The sequence below is a fragment of the Phalacrocorax aristotelis genome, chromosome 2, assembly GCF_949628215.1.
Source record: "Phalacrocorax aristotelis chromosome 2, bGulAri2.1, whole genome shotgun sequence".
Lineage (NCBI taxonomy): Eukaryota > Metazoa > Chordata > Aves > Suliformes > Phalacrocoracidae > Phalacrocorax > Phalacrocorax aristotelis.
This window is the reverse complement of record NC_134277.1, coordinates 102948107-102970579: the sequence shown is the minus strand read 5'-3', so window position 1 is coordinate 102970579 and position 22473 is coordinate 102948107. Positions and strand designations below refer to the sequence as shown.

The 22473-nt window shown below is 42.0% G+C and overlaps 1 protein-coding gene across 3 annotated transcripts in view; it reads right to left on the bottom strand.

The window, feature by feature from the left end:
- The window catches only part of MBP (myelin basic protein), a 121058-nt gene that overhangs the window by 20658 nt on the left and 77927 nt on the right, over positions 1 to 22473 (bottom strand). For all 3 annotated transcript variants that reach the window (XM_075084561.1, XM_075084559.1, XM_075084560.1), the window contains exon 4: positions 69 to 499. In XM_075084561.1, coding sequence (XP_074940662.1) covers positions 69 to 499 — 431 coding nt within the window. The remainder of the gene's footprint in view (positions 1 to 68; positions 500 to 22473) is intronic.

The following is a 22473-nucleotide window of genomic DNA, read 5'->3' as shown; positions in this document are numbered from 1 at the left end:
CCACCCTTCCTTTTTAATTGTACTTTATTTTGCTGTAGCTGTGCAGTTCTCTATTCCTCAGAGCTCACCTTGCCCGAGCCCCGCCGGGGAACGTGTCTTTCACCTCCAAAGAATCTGCCCAGCGAGTCAAGTAGACCCGAGTCTCTGTGCCTTGGAGATCCATGTCTAGCATGGTCTGTAGTGCTCGCAGATGCCATTTTTGATCCGTGCCGGAAAGAGGAGCGTTTTTGTGAAGCCATCAAATCCGAATTCTCTGAAGCTGCTGCACTGTCCTCTTGGATGGTCTGTAGCTCGTCTGACTCTGAGGGCCGATCTTTGAAGGTGTTGTCTTCTCTTCCTGGGGCATCTCGGGAAAAGAGGCGGATCAAGTGGGGGCGACCAGTCGTGTCAGCTGGGTTGGCCTCGGGCCAGGCATTCTTCGGGTCTGCTGTGCCTTTGGAGTCTGTCACCGCTGGGCTCTTCGTGGAGGTCCCATTGTTCTGGTTCACATCTGCCTCTCCTGCAAACAACAAGGATGAGATATGAATACAGGCCTGTGAAAAACAGCCCTGGAACAATGCTGCTTTCTCTCCCTCGCCTTGAGATGCTCATTTCATACAAAACCCGTAATATGTGCAGTTGTAATGAAACTATGTTCTCTACCAGCCTTTAAGAACATTAAGCTCTCTTGGAACCGAAACCACGATGATGTTCTCACACAGAATTTGCAGTAGTTCTAGGTGGTTTTTTCATTAAACATATTTGTAAGTAGATCAGCAAGTTGTCTGAAGCACAACCGAAACTAACTTCACACGGAAGGGTTACTGACCAGGAGGCTTTCAGCAAACGGATCAGAATTCCCGTAATTTCCCTTGAAGACTGCAATTCTAAGATGTGCCGTTTTTCTCCAAAACGGAAAAAAAATAAAGTGACATTGCAGGCCTGCGCCGTCTCAAGTGCACGTTCCCTCTCCCACAATGTCAGGCCTTTTGTACCTGAAGGTTTTGTCCCCATTTGGGGTCCCGCACTGTAACTTCAATACCGATCAAACAGGTGTAATGAGGGGCGGGTTTTTTCACTATTTAAGTTGTCCTCCCTTCAAAAAAGCAGGGAACACTAAACCGCAATTTCTGCTCGGCCTCCCATGGTGGTTTTTCTCCATGCATGATCCTGACACTCAGCATACAATGTTCTAGCTCTGACGATGAAGGCCTAGAGCAAAATGGTCCAGTTTGCCCTTAGGGCTTGTGAGAAGAACAATTATCAGAAACTGATGAGGTTTTAGCCAAGAAAGGCGCCAAGACACTCCTCGTGGTGCAAATGAAATGTCTGCTGCCGTCTCCACAGTTGGGTTCTCATGCACACGGTAAAACGTTAGAAAAGAATCAGTTGCAGCAAACTTAACCTGTAGTAGCTCCTCTGTCGGTGACAAAAAGATTTACAGAGGGTTTTTTGTGGTCTGTACCATTATTCCTACTGTTCTAAAGGAAACCACATCCACTGCAGAATTTGTCTTGCCCCTAAGGAACACCTTAAAGAATATTAGTAGGTCACTGCTTGAGAAGCAACCTTCAGAGCAGACACCTCCCACGCACTCACTCCATGTCAGAAACATTTCTGGAGTTAACAGGACTTCAAAATTTCAGAGGTAAGTTACAGTTAGTCATATGTTACCTTTAGGGTCTTCTAATTACCTCATTAAAGCCCCACTGGATTTGGTCCTTGTTGCCATGGGAAGGACAGGATCTGGCAAACGCCGTTAGGTTTTCAAAGTACTCTGGGCTCAAGTGCTTTGCTGATTCACCAGAGCAGAGCAATTTTAGACTTGACACAGTCATTTCATATGATTTCGCCCACCCATGGGGCACTAAAGAGACCTCTTCCTAGGCTGAGAATAATTCTGGAATAATTTTATGGATAACAACACAAGACAGTAATGATGGCTTCTGCAAATATATGCCGGTGCTTAGGTTACAATTTGTTGTAATCAGTCTGCTACAGTTTTTCCATAGAAAAACATAACGTGCAGTTTTTGCTGTGCAACCTTTTTTTTTTGTTTGTTTCTTCTCTGAAAGCTACCTAGGAAATATTGGGGAACCTCAAGAAAATTTTCTTTGGTTAAAACATCTGAAAGGATTTCTTGGGAATACAATTATTTAACCAATGCTAATTACCACTGAAGACCTCATCAGTGGGGAAAAGGAGAATATTTGCTGGCAACTTGGGCGTTCTGGTTTTCCTGAAAAGATACTGTCAAACTTATGAGAAACTATTAAAGCCCCCAAATGATTTTCTTAATCCAACAAAAGAGAAAGTAGCTAACACGGATATACGACACGTTCTAAAACTGCAAAACATTTTAAAGAGCAACTCTAAGCCTAGATTCTATACCATAATACAGATCCATTCACGGACAGAAAAAGAAAAACAAACAAAAGGGCTATTGTGTTTAATTAAATGCATTAACAAAACACCGGAGCATCTGCATACTGATACTTTTTATAACAGTTGTTCTTTGTGTCACTGAATACGGGTATTGGTAAGCAACAAAGAGGGGTATTTGTGCCACAAAAGTAGCTTCTCCCAATGCATACGCAGTGAGCTATAAAGTATAAATCTTTCTGTATGCTTTATTTCAGTAGTGAAAGCACACATTTAAGTCTTCATCTAGATTTTCTGCATGCTTAAGTCTTCTCTAATATTTAAAAATATATAGCAGAGAGATATTGTTAATATTTGAGCTAACTAATCAAAGTCTGCAAGTGCATTTGGAGAGACAGATTGCTTTAATAATATCTTAAGGATATCCAGAATTAACGGAGCATGTAAACATATGCTTATTCTTTCATTTAGAAAGAAGTATTTAGACTTCTGTTAAAATCCATTATAAATGCTGTGCATATGATGCATATAATGATACTGATAATCTTGGTTTTGTTTCTCCCTGCAAGATGAAGCTCTCTTGTTAAAGAGTACCCTTCCTATACCACATCGCTTGTACAAGAGAAAGCTGCCCAGAGAGGAAGAGGTCTCTGGGCTTTTTTTTTTTTTTTTAAACCCTCAAAAATGGCTTAAAGAGTAAGTACAGCAGAATGCACTGCCATAGCCATTCCCAGGCGGCTCTTAAAGTGTCACCTATTTACGTTTAAGTGAACAAAGCCATTCAAAGCTGCGCAAGTGAGAACAGGAGAAAAGCACATCCTCACTCTAGCCCAGAAGCGGCAGGAGGAAGCCAGACGCCGAGCAGGGACGTGGCGCTCCAGGCGCGGCTGAGGACCGCTCCCAAAGGCAACGCCACCTTTCCGCTTCCCCTCGCTCCGAGCAGCTCTTGAGCCTGCCGCTGGCACAGTTTTCCTCATGCTTGTTGGTCAGAGCCATTTGTTCCCTGTGTACGCAGTGACTCCCAAAGTGAATGAATACAGAGGGACCAAAAATTCTGAGCAGTCTGTTAACGAAACAAAATAGAAATTCCAAAGGTGCTTTCAATGAAACAATAATAAACCCAACCCCTCATTGCCTTTAATAGGGGTTGGGCCACAGATAAGTATTTTCAAACCCACGGTGCCTTAATGCTCAATTTGACATTAATAGTTTATTCCGTTTCTTGAGAATCAAAATAATGCTTTTGCATAAGCCTCTAATTATCTGGGACCTCTCAGCCCAGTGGCTCGAACAATAGCTACTGTCAAGACCATGGAAACCTGTTTTATACAATCTCTGATGGAGAGCCCTTGGATACAAATGCCCTTCTCATGGGTCACTTGGTAGAGCTGCTCTGCGATAGTCCCTCCTCCTGTATAGAGAAGTCCATAGTTTCTTCCATACAGAAGACAACCTAGAAAGAGGTTGCTGAGCTAAGAGTTTTAATGTGTTAAATTAAAAAAATATTACAAGTTTTTAATCTCTTCCCACCCCTTCCCAGTCTTGCTTTCTTAAAGATAGTTGTAATTCCTCTCACATTCTTATTGCTGCTCCCTCTACAAATGCTGTAAAATAAATGATGAAAATTAAGCTGATAAAAGCCGAAGCACATTCCCCTAGTTTGGCTCCTCAAGAGAGGCTTAGTTCAACAGTCACAGGATATTAAAAATATTGATTGTAAAAATATATGACAGCAGCTTAAATATTTGTATAAGATCTTAAGAATTAAATATTATTCACACATTACAAACACCGGGAACTACATTAATCAAATTTATAACATCCAATATTTAATATTTTTTATAGTAACTACAGATTGCTGTGACTGATTACTAATTTCCTTTTTCTTGGCCTTCTCTCAGGGTATGAAGATGAAAGCTCTCTCACTTTAACCTTAGGGACCTTTCAAATAAATTTTTCATTTTAGCTTAAATCATGTATATTTATAAAGCAGTGCTCTTCAGTACATGAAATATAACGCGTATTTGCCCTTTTCTACTTTTTGGGTCCTATTTCTTTTATAGGACAACTACTGGATAGTTAAATATAACGCAGTACAGTTCTCAATTCTGAGTCAACTATGTGTCAGTACATTTACTGAAATGCTGATACTAAAATATTAGTTAAAACCTCTGGAATTTTGCATTGACATACCTGGTTTTAGTCACTTGAACAACAAAACGTTACACCTAAAAATCACCCAGCTTTTTAACACCTAAGATTTCAAGATCTTCAGTAAGCTGTAGTAGTAAGGCATATGTGCAATCTATTAGTAATAGTTTGCCTTGCATTATTTAAGAGGCTGAAAGCCACTATTCTGGAACATGTGGCTTTAATAACATTTGTGGTAATATCAGGGCATTTGAAAGAATGAGAAGGACAGAAAATGCACATCTGTCATTAATACCTACGAGGGGCAGTTGAGGATATCTGGGTTCCAACTCTGCGTTAAGGCAACTGTTTCAGAACATTTTGCCCTTCCTTTTTATGCAGCTAAGTTCTCTACAAAAAGGACCTTAAGGAACTGTTTTGCAGGAAGTATTGCATAAGGCACCGCTGGAAGCTCCAATTCAACTCTAAGCTTTGGATATTGTCATGAAATCACACACTTCCATTGTTCCTGCACTATCACACACCTCTCCCAGCTCTAACTGTTCTTGAGTAGATGGGGCAATGGAGCTTTGGGTGTGCATGTAAATGAGAAGTCTGAACATGCAGCAGTAATTACACACCCTGACCTACTACAAAAGCCAGGATCAAATCAAAATCAGACCAATTTAACACTTAATTTCCTTGGAAAAATGGTCCAACTATTTGGTGCTCAGCTATATCAAGTATCAAAGGCCAGCGTAGCAAAAGCTGTTCATCCTGCAGACCAGCACAGGTCGTCTGCCAGAAACAAAGGCCAGTCCTGGCTTCCAGCCAGTGCTGATGAGACTAAAAGGAGAAAAGGGGGTGAGAGAATGGGTGCAAACCAGTAAAATGGTGCAGAGAAAGGTTCAGCGAACAAGCCTACTGATCTCCTGGTCCTTTGCTGAGTGGCTTCAGAAAAATACAGGAGTTATCCCATGAAAATGCGTGAGGCAGTTCCACTCTCACCCTTGAGCCCCAGTGAGAGGGACAATCCAGCTCCTGGTTTGGACTTTTACTACAACGCAGCTCACAGCAGAACGGAGTAGACACTGCAGCATTTAGGCTCCACTAAATAAATATTTGGGGAGAAGGAGGAAAGAATTATGCCTGCATTGTTACATCTGAACTGCAAAGCTTGATTTATCCTCATTATGCTAAGACTCGACAGACAAAAAACGGCTCTCGGCCTAACTTCACTGATATGGTTAGAAGGCAACATGCCATCAGACATTTCACTTCCCAGATCTAATTACTGGGCTTGTCTGATGCTTGTCAAACTGCTGGAAATCAATTTTTGAACAAATATTTCTGGTTTTTTAACACATATTTTGTTTGGAATAGATGGCATGCAGCATAATTGTGAAACAAACAGTTTGTCATAGCTCTGGACGCTCTGATCTGCTGGTGCATTTAGCCTTTAAACAAACATTTTTCCCATTTGCTAGCAGAATGAATGCAGAGAGAAATGCCAGCATGTCTTAAAATACAGGTTCACATGAGTTTAACACTCCAGCCAAGAGACCATTTCTATTACAGCTCGCTCGCTCTCCCTCCCTCCTTGCCAAAGCTTATAAATTTTACGGAAAAAAAGGTAAATTTTCTCCAAAGCTTCAGAGTAACTGATGAAAGAATATTTTTCTGCACAAGAAACTCAGCTTTTCCTATGGTCTAATCAAGCTGTAGACCAAAACTCCACAAAAATGAGAAGCCATCTGCTAAGCATAACATGCATTCTTTTGACTTTTCTCCCTCACCACATACATTAGACATTACAGAGCGTATAAGGCTCTTACCAGACAAGAATGAAAGGTTGCGAAGGTGTTTCCATTCCACTGATTTGTCAAGTACACTTCTACACTGATCTGATGGAGCAGTGAATAAGGGGTCTGTTCTGGCACAATTTTCCTTACAATAAACCTTAGTCTTAAAAATATAGTAAAAAGTGGAAGACCCCCACCTGGCCCAGTATAGGCTCATAAATATCTGTTACTGCAGAGTTGTATTTACTTCTGTTGAACTAAGTTGAACAAAAGACCGAGTTTAGTTCTGTACTACATCTTGGGTCAATAAAGATCCCTGGCTAAGCCTGCTGAAAAGGATTGCACTGCTGTTGGTAAAGGCACAACACGTTTTTAGAGCTGACATTTAGACTGCGTTGCTGTGGCCAGATGAAATCCACTTCAAATTTTCCAGGAAGAGCCTGACAAATGCTGCTTTCCCTGAACCCCTGATGCCTTGTGGAATACCAGTTCTTAGCTGTTTTCTGCAGGCAGCATTATGGTGGCTCAGAGCTACTGCCGGACTGAAAACCAATAGGTCAAATAGGATCTATTAATTGCTAGGCCTTCACTAATGCCTAAGTCTTGGCACAGTTGCTTTCAGGCTCATGAAAGTTCTCGCCTCTCCAATCCCTCCTCAGCTCACTTCTGCTGAAGAACGGCCATGAGAGAAGCAGAGCTTGGCCATGCAGCAGAGCTCGCACAAAAACACAAAAAGGTTTTGATGGAGAGAAGGGAAGTGCCAGTTCGCATCCTATTATGGAAGTACCTGTCTTTGCAGGTTCAGCAGGAGAAAAGAGTGACAGCATGTCTGTATTATTTATGTTCATACTTTGAAGGAAATAGATACTACATTCACTCAGGTAAAATAGGAATATCTACTTTTTAGCAGAAAACTATGCTGTCCGACAAAAATTCAAATTGCACAGTAGAATGACAATTCTTTCAGACACTAATTACTACAGAATGAAAAAATAAGTGCAGTTCCTCTCACTTCACTTCTGATACTAACCTAAAATGTATTCCAGAACTGCTGAAAAAAACCCTCAAACATCTGACATACTTTGTCATAAATTCACAAGCAGATGTCTTGCTAGGTAAGACACCCAGTAAAATCTCTCTTGAAATGACTAGCAACCTATTTTCCAGGGGGCTAGTCAATGAAAAACTTGCTGGCCGTCAAAGGTGTCTGTAACACTAGTGCTGCTGTTCTTTTGACACTGAGAAAAAAAATTAACCTTCCACTTGACAGTTTCTTCTCAGCTCCCTCAGTGCACAAGAGAGTAGGCCTGGTTGCCATCCAGAGATGTCTGTTTTCAGGACTTCCCTTAGCAACCAGAAAGATAATTCTCAAAGCTTGGGAAGTAGAGCTGGAAAAATCTACCTCTGAAGTCGCTTACCTTGAAGGTTGCCGAAACAAGAGATGTGATCTGCCAGAAACTTTCTTTACTATACATGGTCACTGATGATCTGCACAAGGATAATCAAAGTCATCAACCCCCTGCTTGGGGGACAAGAAAGGACTTTTAGATTTTAAGTACTGGGCCCAGGGTAGACGTTGTTTGTACACGCAGTACTATTTGCATGGGTCTCCCAGAACCTGGTTAAAATACACACACTTCTTTCAATATGGGAGCAACTATTTCAGGGTCCTATTTATACTGAAGCAAACTATAAAGTTACATGCAACCTGACCAGTAAAATATGTCCTTTAACAGCAAATATCACGTGTCTTATCTGCTTTCTTAAGTTTGCCTCTTTCATTTCAGGAACACAATGCTTAAAAGCTAGACGATGAACACAACATAGAAGCCAATACACATTAAGTTCATCAACCAAGTAATGCTGGATTATGGAGTGATAAAAAAAAATAAGTATTAATTTTGCAAGTTCATTAGGGTAATCAACAGCTTGATTTGTTGGTTTGGTTTTTTTTTTCTTTCCTCTAAATCCTGCGAGGCTTCATTGTCTCAGACAAAGCATTTAACCTGTAACTGTGAACAACTGCTTTTTACAAGAGTACCAGTTTCATGATAAATGCATCCCCTAAGCATCGCTCTGCAGTAAAGCTAACAAAGGTGTACTTGTCACTTAACAGCCTTTGGAAGAGGGATCCCTGTAACAGGTGGTGCTGGCGCTGTGGGGTATTGTTGCCTCATGGTACCTCATTTGGTAGGGTAACTATACTGACTTTTTCAACTTACCTGGTAAAACCATCACAATCAATCAACAACCAGATGAGAACAGGCAGGAATGTGACATCTAGCTGGAATGGTGACACTCTAACATGCCTAAGTCTTATCTTGTGAGTTAGCAAACAGCACATAATTTTTAGTTTTGCTGAAAATTTATAATTTGAGAGGCTTGATTCGATAAAACAAATACAAAATAAAAACTAAAGATACGCTGTATATTCATTGCAGCTTGTGTTCACCATTACTGTTCAACTGAAGGCAACTAAGTTTTACGGTATCACTGTCTAAAAAGTAGTAATGCTATCTGTGTCAGAGATTTTTGATATACCATCACCAGGGGCCCTCTTGCTGGAAAACTCCGATGTATTGTCAGGCTTTTCACCAAGGCACACGCAGCTCCTAGCATCTGCATCATGTCAGAGATGAGAAAGCACTTGCAGTCTGTGCAGTAATAACCCAATGTTGTAGTCCGTGCCCAAAGTCTGGATATTAACAGGAAGCACGTGTGGTTACTGTGGTTGAAATGCATTAACATCCCCCTTACCCACTGTGAGGGGCTGCTCTCTGGGAGCCAGGTTTTAGACCTGATAGAGGAAAACCAACATCATACCACCCCCAAACTTGTACACCCTGCATTATTTATGTCTTTAAGTATCCTCTTTCCTCTCTTGTCTTACTGAAGAAACTTAGCCCTTCACACAGATGCTTAAAGTAGCAAAATGAGTAGTGGCAGCATCTGAAATAGGCATGTTCGTTCTGGCCGTGTCAAAGGGAAGAGACCAAAGCAAGATAGTCAGCAATGCTTTTCAAGCCATAGGAACTGCACACCTACTCTGCGTCCTCCCATTTCAGATGACACTGAGGCTTAAGAACCAGAGGTACAACAGACCCTTCCGTCTTAAACCTACTCTGAAAGTCACACCAGATTCAGCATGCAAGAAATTAGCTGAGGGGCAAAAGTTACACGCTGTCTGTCACTGCACTGAGCTTAATTTCCTCCTCTTCCCCTGTGCTAAGAGGGTTTTATAGTACAGGCTATAAACATATTTCTGCAATTCAGTGATGCATCTTTGTAAAAAACTATCAGTTACTCCTAACTTTTGAGGTCTTGCAGAAGAGTTTTCTACTGAGCCATCTGCTGCCTTTACCTAGCTGCACGGACCAGCTACATGTAAAGAAAGCCAGCTATTTGGGAACACATGGCGCAAACCCTAGCAAAAAGAAAACAGCTCTGGACGTTGTTACTTGCCCCATGGGTGCGTGAAAGTGTTGCGTGCTTGTGAGCCTATTTAAGTAAAGAAACGTGCAAGTAAAAAGCGGCATTCAAAAAAGTTAAAAATATCCCCTGTGGGAAAACAATTTTTCATCTCAACATTTTAATTAAAACCAAGCCAGTTGATTGTACTAACTGCCTTGCACTCTGCATGTTTTCCTAGAGTTGGTCACTTGGGTTATCTGTGCCACTGATTTACAATGAAGAGCTGAAACGAAGCCCACGTGGTGGCCTACCCTTGCAGAGGAATGCAGCAGTGTAGGCCTGGCTCGCAGCCTGTCTCCCTTGTTTTCTAGAGCTTCTGGCATCGCCTCCATTGCTGAGGGTTACAAAGGAGAGTACAGAAAACAAAAAAGCCTGTGGTTGAAACCAGTGGGACTTGCTATGGCAGAAATTTGGAATCTATGAGAAGCATCTGGCAATTCTCCACTCAGACTGCAGAGAGTTTTTTAAAAACGTAACCCAAGAATTTTATCGACCCACCAGTTTCAAAGAAAAGTGTTTCTTTGTGTTACTAGAATATATAGGTTTGTTTTAATCCTGAATATCTCATAAAGGATCCTCCCACATCAAAGTGAACTGGGGCATCATTTATAATGAACAATTTCATGTCCTTAAAGAAGTAAAATTAAATCACCTATTTGATCCATCAGCATTTGTTGTCTTTAAAATTTGTCCAAGTGACTAACATTAAACAAAGATTGCTTGATTATTAATCTTTTCTGCTACAATCACACTGAACCTGAATAATTGTGAGTTTGCAAAACCTCCCACACCCTCCCAAAGTAACAGCACAACAAAATGAACAGCACTTACATCAGATTTCACAACAACTTCCACTATCTTTTGTATTTTCCACCTATCCTGTCAGTGCAACTGAGTACGCAATATTACAGTTCAATTTCTTTCATAACACCACAGAGAAATAGCACCTTAAAATCAGCAGAAAAAGAAATGCCAGTGAAACGAGTGAGGTGAGGACAGTGACTGAACTAGCTGGTTCAAAGGGAGTTGCTCAGAGCACGATAAAGAGCGTGAAAAACCCCAGCTGTAGAATACTTTCCATTAAAACCCCATCACATACTGATGCCATGAAAACAGCACCAGTAGTTTCTCCAAAGGAGGGCTTGATAACATTGCTGTTTTTTCTTGACCAGGGTTTAAGTGTCTAAAGTGGTAGATTATTATTTAGGAAGTACAGACTGCAGAATAAAATACAGTTGTAATACACTAACTTTAAGAAACACACTTCAATTGCGACAACAGGGAAGCTACTTGCAGCAGAAGGCTACAAGCCCCTGTTTATATGAGCTGCATTTTAGTCCTACAGAATAATACTGTTCACGTGTATTAAGTTTTCCTGAGACCAACTACCTAAACCTAACCCCAATGAAACGCTTCATGGTAGTGAATATAGCCCGAAGTACTGTATGAATATGAATGCTTGTAACTCCCCCCAAAACAATGCGCCGATTGGCTGGTTTGGGGACAAAACTTCGAAGTTTGGTTTCCAAGATAGCTTCGAATAGAGCAGGCACAGGAAAAAAGCAAATTACAGGAACGTGGCAGTCCTAGGGAGAATAGCGCACAACTCAAGCTGGGTGTTTGGTAGCTGTGAATTACTTGCAGGATGCTGTAATCAATACGCTTGAAATTTTCATGCGGCCTTCAGGTGTACATTGCTGTATCTCTGGATTTCTCTATTATACCCTGTTAATGCATTCTGAATTGAAGCTTTAAATAGCTCAACTTGATCTCAGGGAGTCACCAGTGTTACAGAGAATTTGCAGTTAATTTGGTAGTTTTTAGAAGCAAATTTTTTCCAGAAAATACCAAGATACACTACAGTCCTATAAATTACACATTTGGGGTACAAAGTACGTATTTACCAACACTTCTAAAAATATCTGAAATACCCAGGGGCACAAATAAGCCTGTAGACCATTTCCCATTGTGTTGCACTCTTGCACATGTAAGACAAAATTGAAGATCTGGCTCTACAGAAGTTGACAAAAAATACTCAAGAAAAGCCAAAAGGAGCTGTAGAGATGTTCAAGCTGCCTAAACTGCAGCTCTCTACAGTCAGAGCAAGTCCACAACTGTTAGACACTATTGGTCTGATGTTATCTTCACTCCAGAATTAATTTTCACCTTACCTCTGCAGTGAAAGGTCAGAGGAGCAACAGAGAGCAGGAGTTTCTTCCAGTTGCACAGAATTTGCTCACAGAGCTCGTCACGTCTCAAACTGATTTATTACTCTAAAAAGATGCGAGCACCTCTGTGCCCTGTGGGAGGCAGAAGCCCAGGTGAAGACCCACACCTCCCACCCTCTGCCCACAATGCCAACAGTGAGAGCAGCTCCCTGACCCGCCAGGACACAGAAGCCCGTGTTGTGACCCACATCTCCAGCTGTGTCCAGGAGGCAGAAGATCGAGTACCTCCGGGTCCTGGGGCAATGCAATGACCGTGTTGTGACTCACGCCTCCAGCTCAATCCAAGACATGAGCAGTGGAAGAAGCTCACACCTCCATGGAGACAAGAGCCACAACACCAGCTGCATCAATGCGGTGGAAGACATGGGCACCTCTGTGCCCTCTGGCAGAGGACCAGGTCACGAGCCTCACCTCCACTTCAAGATGCTGGCAATGAGAGAAGATCCCTGTCTGATATGGACACTGCATGTAGCTGTCACCTGCAGCTCCAGCTCTGCCTTTGGTATGGACAGTGAGAAAGTAATTCTGCCTAAAAGATCAGCAGCTAACTGCTAATTTTAAAAACACAGTAAATGCAGATGTGTCACTTCAGGGATGTTCAGCATTTCAGATTCCAGTTTTTGTCTGCCTGAGAATGCTTAGTCTAAACAGATTTTTGAATGAATTCATATAATAGCATGGGATTCTAGAGGGTGACAGTCAAAATGATCACTCTGAACTCTGAAGATAAATCCAAAAGCCAGGTTACTCAGAGGACAAATTCCACGCGCCATATCCAAAGCCATATACAGAAGCCACCCACGCTTGAGCATCCTTGTCATAAATGTGCTCTCAGGGCACAGACTCCCAAGGCTGCATCTAGCCCGTCTCGCTGTTTAAAGTGTCTCTGCAAGCCCTGGCAGAAGGAACACAGCAGCCAAGGACGATGCATCCTGCTGACTACCATGAAGGGAGGGAACGGGATTTTTGCCACCATGCTCTGTCTTGCTTGTCAAAACAGCTTTGTCTAGAAGATGCCTAATGGAGTACGTCAGCACAGACCCAGGAGCAGAGCCACGTAATTGCTGTGGCAGAACAAGCGGAGGGTATGAAAATATTGTAGTACAGGCAATAAACCTGCAATACAGGTAGTTTGTTAAACTATTAGCAAGAATTATTTCAATGCCTTTGTATTTTTTATAATCTACACAACTAAAAACCCAAGAGTTATAGAGGTAGTTTGGCTCATACAGCAATGATAAGCTATTCAGAGCCTTCTCAGTGATTTCCTCAGTGAAGAGATTTGTCATCCAAAGAAATATTTTTCAGAAAAAAACTCAAATATGTGCCTGAACAATTGATATGAGATTTGATTAAAATGTCTGCCTGCCTGGCAAAATCTTATCTCCAGAACTTATCATAGGGTCCACAGGAGGCAATATCTTTTTCACAAAATACTTGAATGCAGCCCTAAAACCAGAATAAAGAATACTTGAAACCAAGTAGGAAGTTCCAGCAAATACAACAATGAACACTTTAAAGGACTGAGGCCGTCTACACTGACTGAATTGGCACAGGGTCTTACAGCAGAGAGATTATTCCACATAAAGAATAAAAAAAATATTGGCGGAAACCTGAGACTAAGTGGAAGAAAGATACCAGAAAGAAAGAGATGACCATTTCTTTTGATGATGAAGAGGTTAACAAGAAATACGAACTCGGACGTTTAGAGCCAGATACAAATCGCTTTGTCTGTCTAGCCTGCAAGCAATGCCCAGCACTTAGCAGGGAGTGGAGACGTTACATGAAGTCACATGGAAAGACCATACACCCCATTGCAAACCACAGAATCCACAGCCTTAAATGTCTGGACCTAAGTCTTCCAACCCTGAAGGAAAGGACAGTATTTGCACTTCCAATTTGTCACATCATCCTGCTGCTCTCCCATGTCGAGCACCCTCTCCCTCTCTGCCCTCTGCCCCCGCAGCTGCCAGTCCTTCCTCCCACCTCCTTTTCACTAGGGTCCTGAACCAAAGCTGCTGCCCAAACCACTCTGCTGTGCCACCTACACCACTCTCCACTCCCACAAGCTCCACACCTCCACAAACACAGCGATCACTCGCCATACTGCTGCAGGCTTTAGCAGGCTTCCTCTGGACCAAGTTCCAGATTATCTCTGCACAGCAACTCACCTCTGAAATATCTCCTGGTCATAAAGCCTACCTGCCCATTGCCAGAAGTGTCAGAAGCTAATACAAGCAGACAACACATACTCACTTCTAAATCAATTTAGAATAGTCATCACAAGATTAAAGTGCTACTTCTCCTAACTTAAGCTGTCAAACGCTTAAAACCCACGTACATCTTACGATACTGGGAGTTAACACAAAATGTCTGAATTCAAAAGGTTCCCACTTAGAAAATAAATACTGCATGGGCTTTTGCCCCTTCTGAAAATCTGCTGCTGCTCTGGATTACTGACATTTGTCTACATTGGCTAAGAGCTTTCAAAGTAATTTCACAATACATTTGGCAAACGTCTTTCCAGCGGTACCCCATCAGCCCTTTACGGCTCTGCTAACGGAGCACTGCTGGAAAGGTGGCAGCCCACAGTTCTCTTATCCAGTCTTAAGCGTCACTTGGTTGGTGCCATGGACTGATCCAGTTTTGGAATTTTGTCCTTTCTGCACTGAAAGAAGAAATACTTAATTTCTCAACCTTCCCAGAGGAATTTAAATGGCTGTGCTAACACAAAGATCATACAGAGATGCCTCCTCCACATCCCAATTACAAATATGTTTCTCCCCATTTCATTTTATATGCTCATCTATACATGCAGGTAGCGCATGAAAGGAAAAAAAAAACATTTCTATATTGGCTGAAGGAAGGGGCAAAATTATCACAGAACCACAGATTCACTTATGTTGGAAAAGACCTCTAGGATCATCAAGTCCAACTGTCAACCCAACACCCCTATACCTCCTAAACCATGCCCTGAAGTACCACATCTACACATTTTTTTAAATAACTCCAGGGATGGCAACTCCACCATCTCTCTGGGCAGCCTGTTCCAATGCCTGACCACTCTTTCAGTGAAGACATTTTTCCTAATATCCAAGCTAAACCTCCCTTGACACAGCTTAAGACCATTTCCTCTTGTCCTATCACTAGTAACTTGGGAGAAGAGACCAACACCCATCTCACCACAACCTCCTTTCAGGTAGTTGCAGAGAATGATAGTCTCCCCTCAGCCTCCTCTTCTCCAGGCTAAACAACCCCAGCTCCCTCAGCCGCTCCTCTTAAGACTTGTTCTCTAGACACTTCACTAGCTTCGTTGCCCTTCTCTGCTCCAGTACCTCAACGTCTGTCTTGTAGTGAAGGGCCCAAAACTGAACACAGTATTCGAGGTGTGGCCTCACCGGCATTGAGTACGGGGGACGATCACCTCCCTGCTCCTGCTGGCCACACTATTCCTGATACAAGCCAGGACGCTGTTGGCCTTCTTGCCCACCTGGGCACACTGCTGGCTCATGTTCAGCCGGCTGTCAACCAACACCCCCAGGTCCTTCTCTGCCAGGCAGTTTCCCAGCTGCTCCTTCCCAAGCCTGTAGCGTTGCATGGGGTTGTTGTGACCGAAGTGCAGGACCCGGCACTTGGCCTTGTTAAACCTCCACAATTGGCTCTGCCCCATCGATCCAGCCTGTCCAGGTCCCTCTGCAGATCCTTCCCACCCTCAAGCAGATCAACTCCCCCGCCCAACTTGGTGTCATCAGCAAACCTACTGAGGGTGCACTCAATCCCCTCATCCAGATCATTGATAAAGATTATACAAGACTGGCCCCAATACTGAGCCCTGTGGAACCCCACTTGTGACCAGCTGCCAACTGGGTTTAGCTCCGTTCACCACAACTCTCTGGGCTCGGCCATCCAGCCAATTACAAGATCTCCAAAGTAGCCTGTGCCATTGGTACCCTCTGTGCAGCATGAAATCTCACATTTCTAAAAGATGTATTTGTATGATGTTTGCTAGACTGAGAGCAAATGTGGTCTGCCCATGCATCAATTCCAAGTTATCTTGTTTGTCATGCTCTTGAAGCCAACTGAAAGTTGTACAGCTTCTCTAAGGCATGAGGCATAAGCAGTTCAATCAGAAGGGATCCTGAAAATTAACTGAAGCTTAGCACGGTGCTAACATGGTTTCCCTTTGGCAGCAAAATACGAAGTAGTCAAGCTCCAAGTCTCACAGCATGCCTAAAGTGGACAAAACTGTGGTGCATAGACTTACTGGAGGTTCTTTCCATGGATTAATTTCCAGCACACAGCATGTGCAATCACTAACTCCTCAATATTGTTCTGCTAGATCATCAATAGAAAAACAGATGAACTTAGCACAGAGGTGGTCATCTTTCACTACTTTTAAGTCTTTAAGTGCGGCTCACCTACTGTTCCTTGCTAGAATTATTTGTAAATCTAGTGCATGACCGAATTTTACTGTGAAGTCTATCAATAAGGACAGCATACTTTTATAACATAGTATTTATATGCACGTTTTATGTACTTTTTACATACTAATTGAAAGCAGAAAAATTAAAATTCTCTACCCCTCTCACCTTCCCATGTTCATTTCTGCTTATTTCAAGGTCTATATGGTGGACACTTTTTAAAGAAGTCTTCTGTTCTAAACTCTGCTTGCAGAAATAGTACTCGGTTTTGACCTTACCGTAATACTTCATCCTGATATCAGACTTCCTTCCATACACACAGAGACAAGTTTCAGTTTCTCCTCCCTCATGCTAATATACTCCAGACCAACACGGTTGAACATAAAAGCCACAGGCTGTCACAGACCAATCTTTCTACTAAGCACTCAGTGGTCTTCGGTATAGCAGTTCATTTAATTTATCCCACTTCTTTTGCCTTATCTGATCATTATTTGTCTTAAATCATGTAAAATAACATCTTAAAAATAGCCTGTATTCCCTTTGCTAAATTCCCAAGTATAAACACGCACATGAGGAAAATTTCCTTTAACAAATTCAATTGAATACGATTTCTTCAAGCAAACTGACAATCACTGTCAATTCATACCTTTTTTTTTTAAGAGAAGAACTGGTTAGAAAACTCATGAATGCTTTTCTCCCTCTCTGCAAAATTTAACCTCTCCAGCCTCCAGCAAGCGCTAAAATTTTTCAAATGTCAATTTTTCAGGTTGCTTCACCTTTGAAAGAAACATTTCTTATAGTCTTTGTCCTATCTTTCCCCACCCCAGAATGCACGTTATAGCAATGAACGTACAGAGACCAGTTTATATATACACATTACAACAGATTGAGGGAAGCTTAGCATGGAGAAAAGCATTTATTGTGCTTACCTATTTACTACAGTATGTGGCAATGATGGTAGCACCAATTAGCACCACCATCAATGCAGCCCAGAAAAATCTGCCAAATGAAAACAGAATTCCTGGTAGAATCACTAAAGCACATAAGGAAATGGCTTGTTTAAATCAATACTATATTAGAAGAAATATATCAAATCTCAGGAAAAATCTGAACCCTGCAGTAGACTTAGGGTCCTTAGTTGGCAAAAGCACAACGTAGTGGGTCCTAGCAACATACCCAGGGAGCACAAACAGCTCTGTGGCACAGAGGGAACAGCAGTCTCCATTAAAAAAAAAAAAACAAACCACACACACACACAAAAAAACACACAAAAAAAACCCCAACCACCAAAATCCATACAATTCTTCCCTTTAATTAAGGATATGTATATGTAGCATTTCAGTTGGGTTTTACCTGAGATATAGTTTGCTCTTGGACAGAAAAAACCCAGGAAATTATTAAGAAATCCCAAAGCTGTTAAAGTAAATCTAGACATACACCAAAAGTCCATTTCTGCCTCTGAGTTAACCGTCTGTCAGAACAGCCTTTTAGATTTCCACTTTAATATTTTAGTCTCTTAACCTCGGCTATTCCAAATCTTTAGAAACTCCAACCTGCTCTCCATCATTACAAACCATGTTATACATGTCAAATATATTAATAAACATACTCTCATCTAGACTAGGCCATATTAGACATTTTCTATACACTAACAAATGATTGATATTAGATTATAAATAATAAGGGAGGTTTTTGAAGTAACAACAAAAAAAAGCATAACACTTTTTTTCCCTCTGCTGAACACTTGTGAGCTGTACCATAGTTCTAAATGTGACTCAATGCTATACGAAGAACAATGGTGACAAACTGTATAAAACCGCGGCAGTGATCGATGGTACTTTACACAATATCTGCTTTTCAGTAGCAGCATTCTAAGAGTGAAAAACTGCTTGCACAGTACCAAGCTTTGTACCAGTTTGTGGGAGTTACTGTTATTAAAAAAAAAGAAAGAAAAAGAATTCACAAACTTTATCTTGCTGTTTGAGTATGTATGAAGTCACTTTTTCTGTGATAAAAAAAAAAAAAACAGTCAGAAAAAGTTCTGAGGACTAAAATGATAGTATGATCAAGCTACAATTGATCTGAAATATTTTAACAGGCAATAAGTGCCATAAACACATTTTTCCAAGTGTATTTTGGGCATATTCCTCTCAATCCACCCAGAAAGTATGATAATGAGTAAAGCTACCACTTCTAAAATAATTTACGAAGAGCCTACGAGCAATTCAATAGGTTACACCAGAAGGAAAATCACAGGGCAGCACTTGTATATACAAGATGCACATGCCACACATTCCTGGTTTTCCTAATCAAAGATGCAACCCCAGGAATCCAGGCGACACCGTGTCTGCCTTTTGCAGGCAGAGATTGCTCCGCTCGCACCCCAGACCAGCAGAAGTCACTTCGCAGCCCTCGGCACCCAGCCAACAAACCTGGGCAACACCTGGAGCAGGCTTGGTGCTGCACTAACCTGGGAGTCGCAGCCTCCCGCTGGGCGGTTCCTCAGGTGCAGCAGACCTGTGCCCGCCTGCAGAAGGCTGAACGATTAGTAGTTCTAAACGATGCTCCGTTTGCGCTTGCAAGACAAGAAACACGTGTGGGTGCCCGTGTGTGCAGGAGCACTATGTGCAAGCCACCATGCATTTCTGAAATAAACAAAGACGACAACTCTGCCTCAGCAGGAAGTTTTTGTTTTTCTACCTCTTAAGAAGTTGTGCAGACAACTCACGAAAGGTAAAAAGTGCTCCCTAGACAGAAAATAGCTGTGCTAGTCTTATCTCTGAAAATAAAAAGGTCATTTATCTCCAAGGTAAATGCTTTAAAGATATTTATGTAGCCACAGATTAGGACTGTTTGGCAGCAGCAGAAGTCTTTTCTATTCACAGTATGCGCTATCCCAGAAAGTTATTTGGCATCCCTTGGAAATATGTAAATAATGCAGCCTATTTATAAAGCCTTTGCAATTTGGTTCAGTTCTCAATTTAGGATGCAGTCCACTGTAGTAAATCATGGACTTTGGTTGTCCTGAGAAAGCAGGAAAACCAGTGCAGCCTGCCAAGGGGGTGCCACAGCCTGTAGGAGCCCAATGTGCTGGAGGAGGTAGCAGGAAAACTGCCCACGTACCCCCAGATTTGTGTTCGTGGCTTAATGAGAGTCTTGGTTTTTTTCCCCACTGAAAGCCTGAACTACTGGAATCAAGACAGAATGATACAACAAGCAGCAATTAAAAATTAAAAATAAAAAGGGAAAAAGCTAACTCCATCTTCACTAACTGTGAGGAATGGTTTGAAAAGCTGCAGCTTAAGATAACCTTGCCAGAGTCCCAAAAGCACCAGCAGGCTCTGCAGCCTCTTCCCCCAACACGTCTGGGAGTTCACCTGCCTACGTTCAAGGTCAGCTCTGCTCCTGGGCAGCTGTAACTGGGCTCAGACTGCTGGGAAGCAGCTCAGTTGTGAGAAGGAGCTGCAAGAAGTCTCCCAGGCGGCTGGCTTGCAGTCACGGTTCAGCTCCAGCCCTTGGTCGTGCCTGGCCTGAATAACACTATGGTGCCAGGCCTCACACCTTGCAGAGATGGGACCTATCCCAACACTGCCAACTTGTCTGGCGGTCACCAGGCGGCACCCCACCCCAATGGCCGTCCCCAGTCCCAGTCTGCTCTGCTTGCTCGGGTACCTGAGGTGCCTGCCGTGCTGTCACCCTGGGTCCCAGCTCACCTCCGTGCTGGGCAGGCCACTCCTGCTGCTCCCTGACAGCATCAAAATGCAAAAAACAAATGCATTTATTTTTGAGCCCTCATTTATTGTCTTTGGCCTTCAAAAATACCGAAAGAAAATTAATCTGTGCTCAACCTGATGAGTGTAAGAAAAACAGAGGATTCCACCCTGTTTCCATCTGCAATTTCAATTTACAGAATTGCCTCCAGTATACACTGAATTATCCTAGCTACCTAAATAACATGAGACACTTGGAGGAGGGGCTGAACCTGAAGGATATCCCTTCCAGCAGCAAAAGCGCCCACTGGGGATAGTATTGCCTGAGAAATCCAAACAATCATATACTGATTAACAAATGAAGGTACATTTTATAAAATGTAAGTAGTTCATAATTTGGACAAAAACTTGCACTTGGCAAAAGCTTCCAGCTCTGACTGTTTGTCTTTCAGAAAGTGTCATAAAGAGGCATTCACCAAAACAAATCCCCTCCTCTCTACCCACACCTCCTCCTGACAATTCTTTCTGCGACATTAAATAAGACAGGTCTGTCAAGCAACAAAGAAACTAGGAGAGAGCTGGTATTTGGAATAGAAGAACATCCACCCCGTTTCTGAATTCCCAATTTTCTATTCTGACAAGGAAAATATTTTCTATATACCTGAAAGGAATGAAATTAAGGCCCATATTCTTTGCAGGTGGCTGACACAACTTGGTTGAAATCAGCAATTTTCAAGTTATCCTACACTTCTACTGATGGTACAAGCAGCATGCTGCGCTCCATATAGAAAATGAGAAAAAGATACAGGATAACTGGATTTGGAGCTGTACCATGCTATTATCTGAGAATTTTTTCTTTTTCATACATTTTCATTTATGACTTGCTGCAGTTTGAATAGATGATTGCAAGTGGAAGTCATCTTGGTTTCACCTGTTTTCATTGCCAGGTCTGCCACACGCAATAAAAGGCTTCAAATTCCTGAATACAGTAAAAGTGAACTGAAAGCTTAGCTCACATTTAACTAGTGCACACTTTGTGCTACCCTTGGGGTTGTATGGGTCTAGCTAAGCACTATCATCACCACCACCACTAACCAGTAGAAAAATTGCATACTCTTCAGCCGCTTTTCTGCGTGCACTGCAGGATAGATCTGCTAAGTTTCTTTAAGATCATTTTGACTGGTATTCAAGTCACTAGGTACCACTTGCGTTCATCCTAGGATCTATGACATCCAGCCCAGTTCACAGGCACTTAAACATAATTGGATAGATGTACAACCTTGTATATCCAAGATGGATAACCTTGTAAATCCAACATGCATCTTGGATGCAATAACAAATATTAACTCTGTTGAGCCATGCTGTGAAAAACACATTTGCATCTACACAACTGTAAGTCAGCATAGACTCAGAGACAACTGACACTTATTTTATGCAACAAAATTACCAAGTTTTGAAAGCAGAAGCTTTTAGTCACCACTATCCTGCACATACACGTACAAAAATCCAATGTAATTAGTAAATGCCAGCCTACCTGCTGCATGAATAAAGGCAATTTCCTTAACAAAGATAAAACCTGTGCAAATGTCAGCAAAAGGCACGGGTGGATGTACTCCAATGCAGAGGCACCACATCCCTGAGGACAGCACCAGGCTACCTTCTGCCAGTAAAGCTTCTTATGGTGGGCGTACACAGTTTCTCTAGGAACATCCACACAAGCAAGAGCATTAATAACTCAGGAGTACCACCAGCATTAAGCCTGCAGAAGGGTTAGCTAACTAGTTCAAATATGCCTTGAAAGGTAGCCAGGAAAGGAATCAAAATGGAAAAAAAAACCCCACATTTAAAAGGGTCAGTGATTGGAAGAAGGAAATTTATTCAAAGAGACTGTCTTTTCATGTTTTGTATCAGCAACTGAAATAGAGCAAGAGGCTCTGCTTCTGAAAAACCTAACACTCAAAGAATACCATTGCACTTGAATGCTGACTGGAGACATGCCAGTGATGCCAATGATACCAGAGAAACAGCTACAGCAATGTCTTTTCCTCCTCTACAGAAAGACTGTTTGCCCTACACTATCTGTAAAAAGTCTTATAAAAATGACTGAGTGAAACACTTTTACCTCTGACCAAGCATACATATCAGGGACTACGTACTTCATCTCTCTTACAGGAATTACATGGTATTATGATTCAGAACTAAGCTGATCCATGTTGGGGAACATTCATCATATTGTCCAAGCATTCCTTAGTCTTTCCTGCATCTATTTTATACAAACTGAAAACTGATCAGGGCTAGTAATCACTACCAATCTCTAAAGAATTAGGAGGCAGACTTAGCCATACCCGCA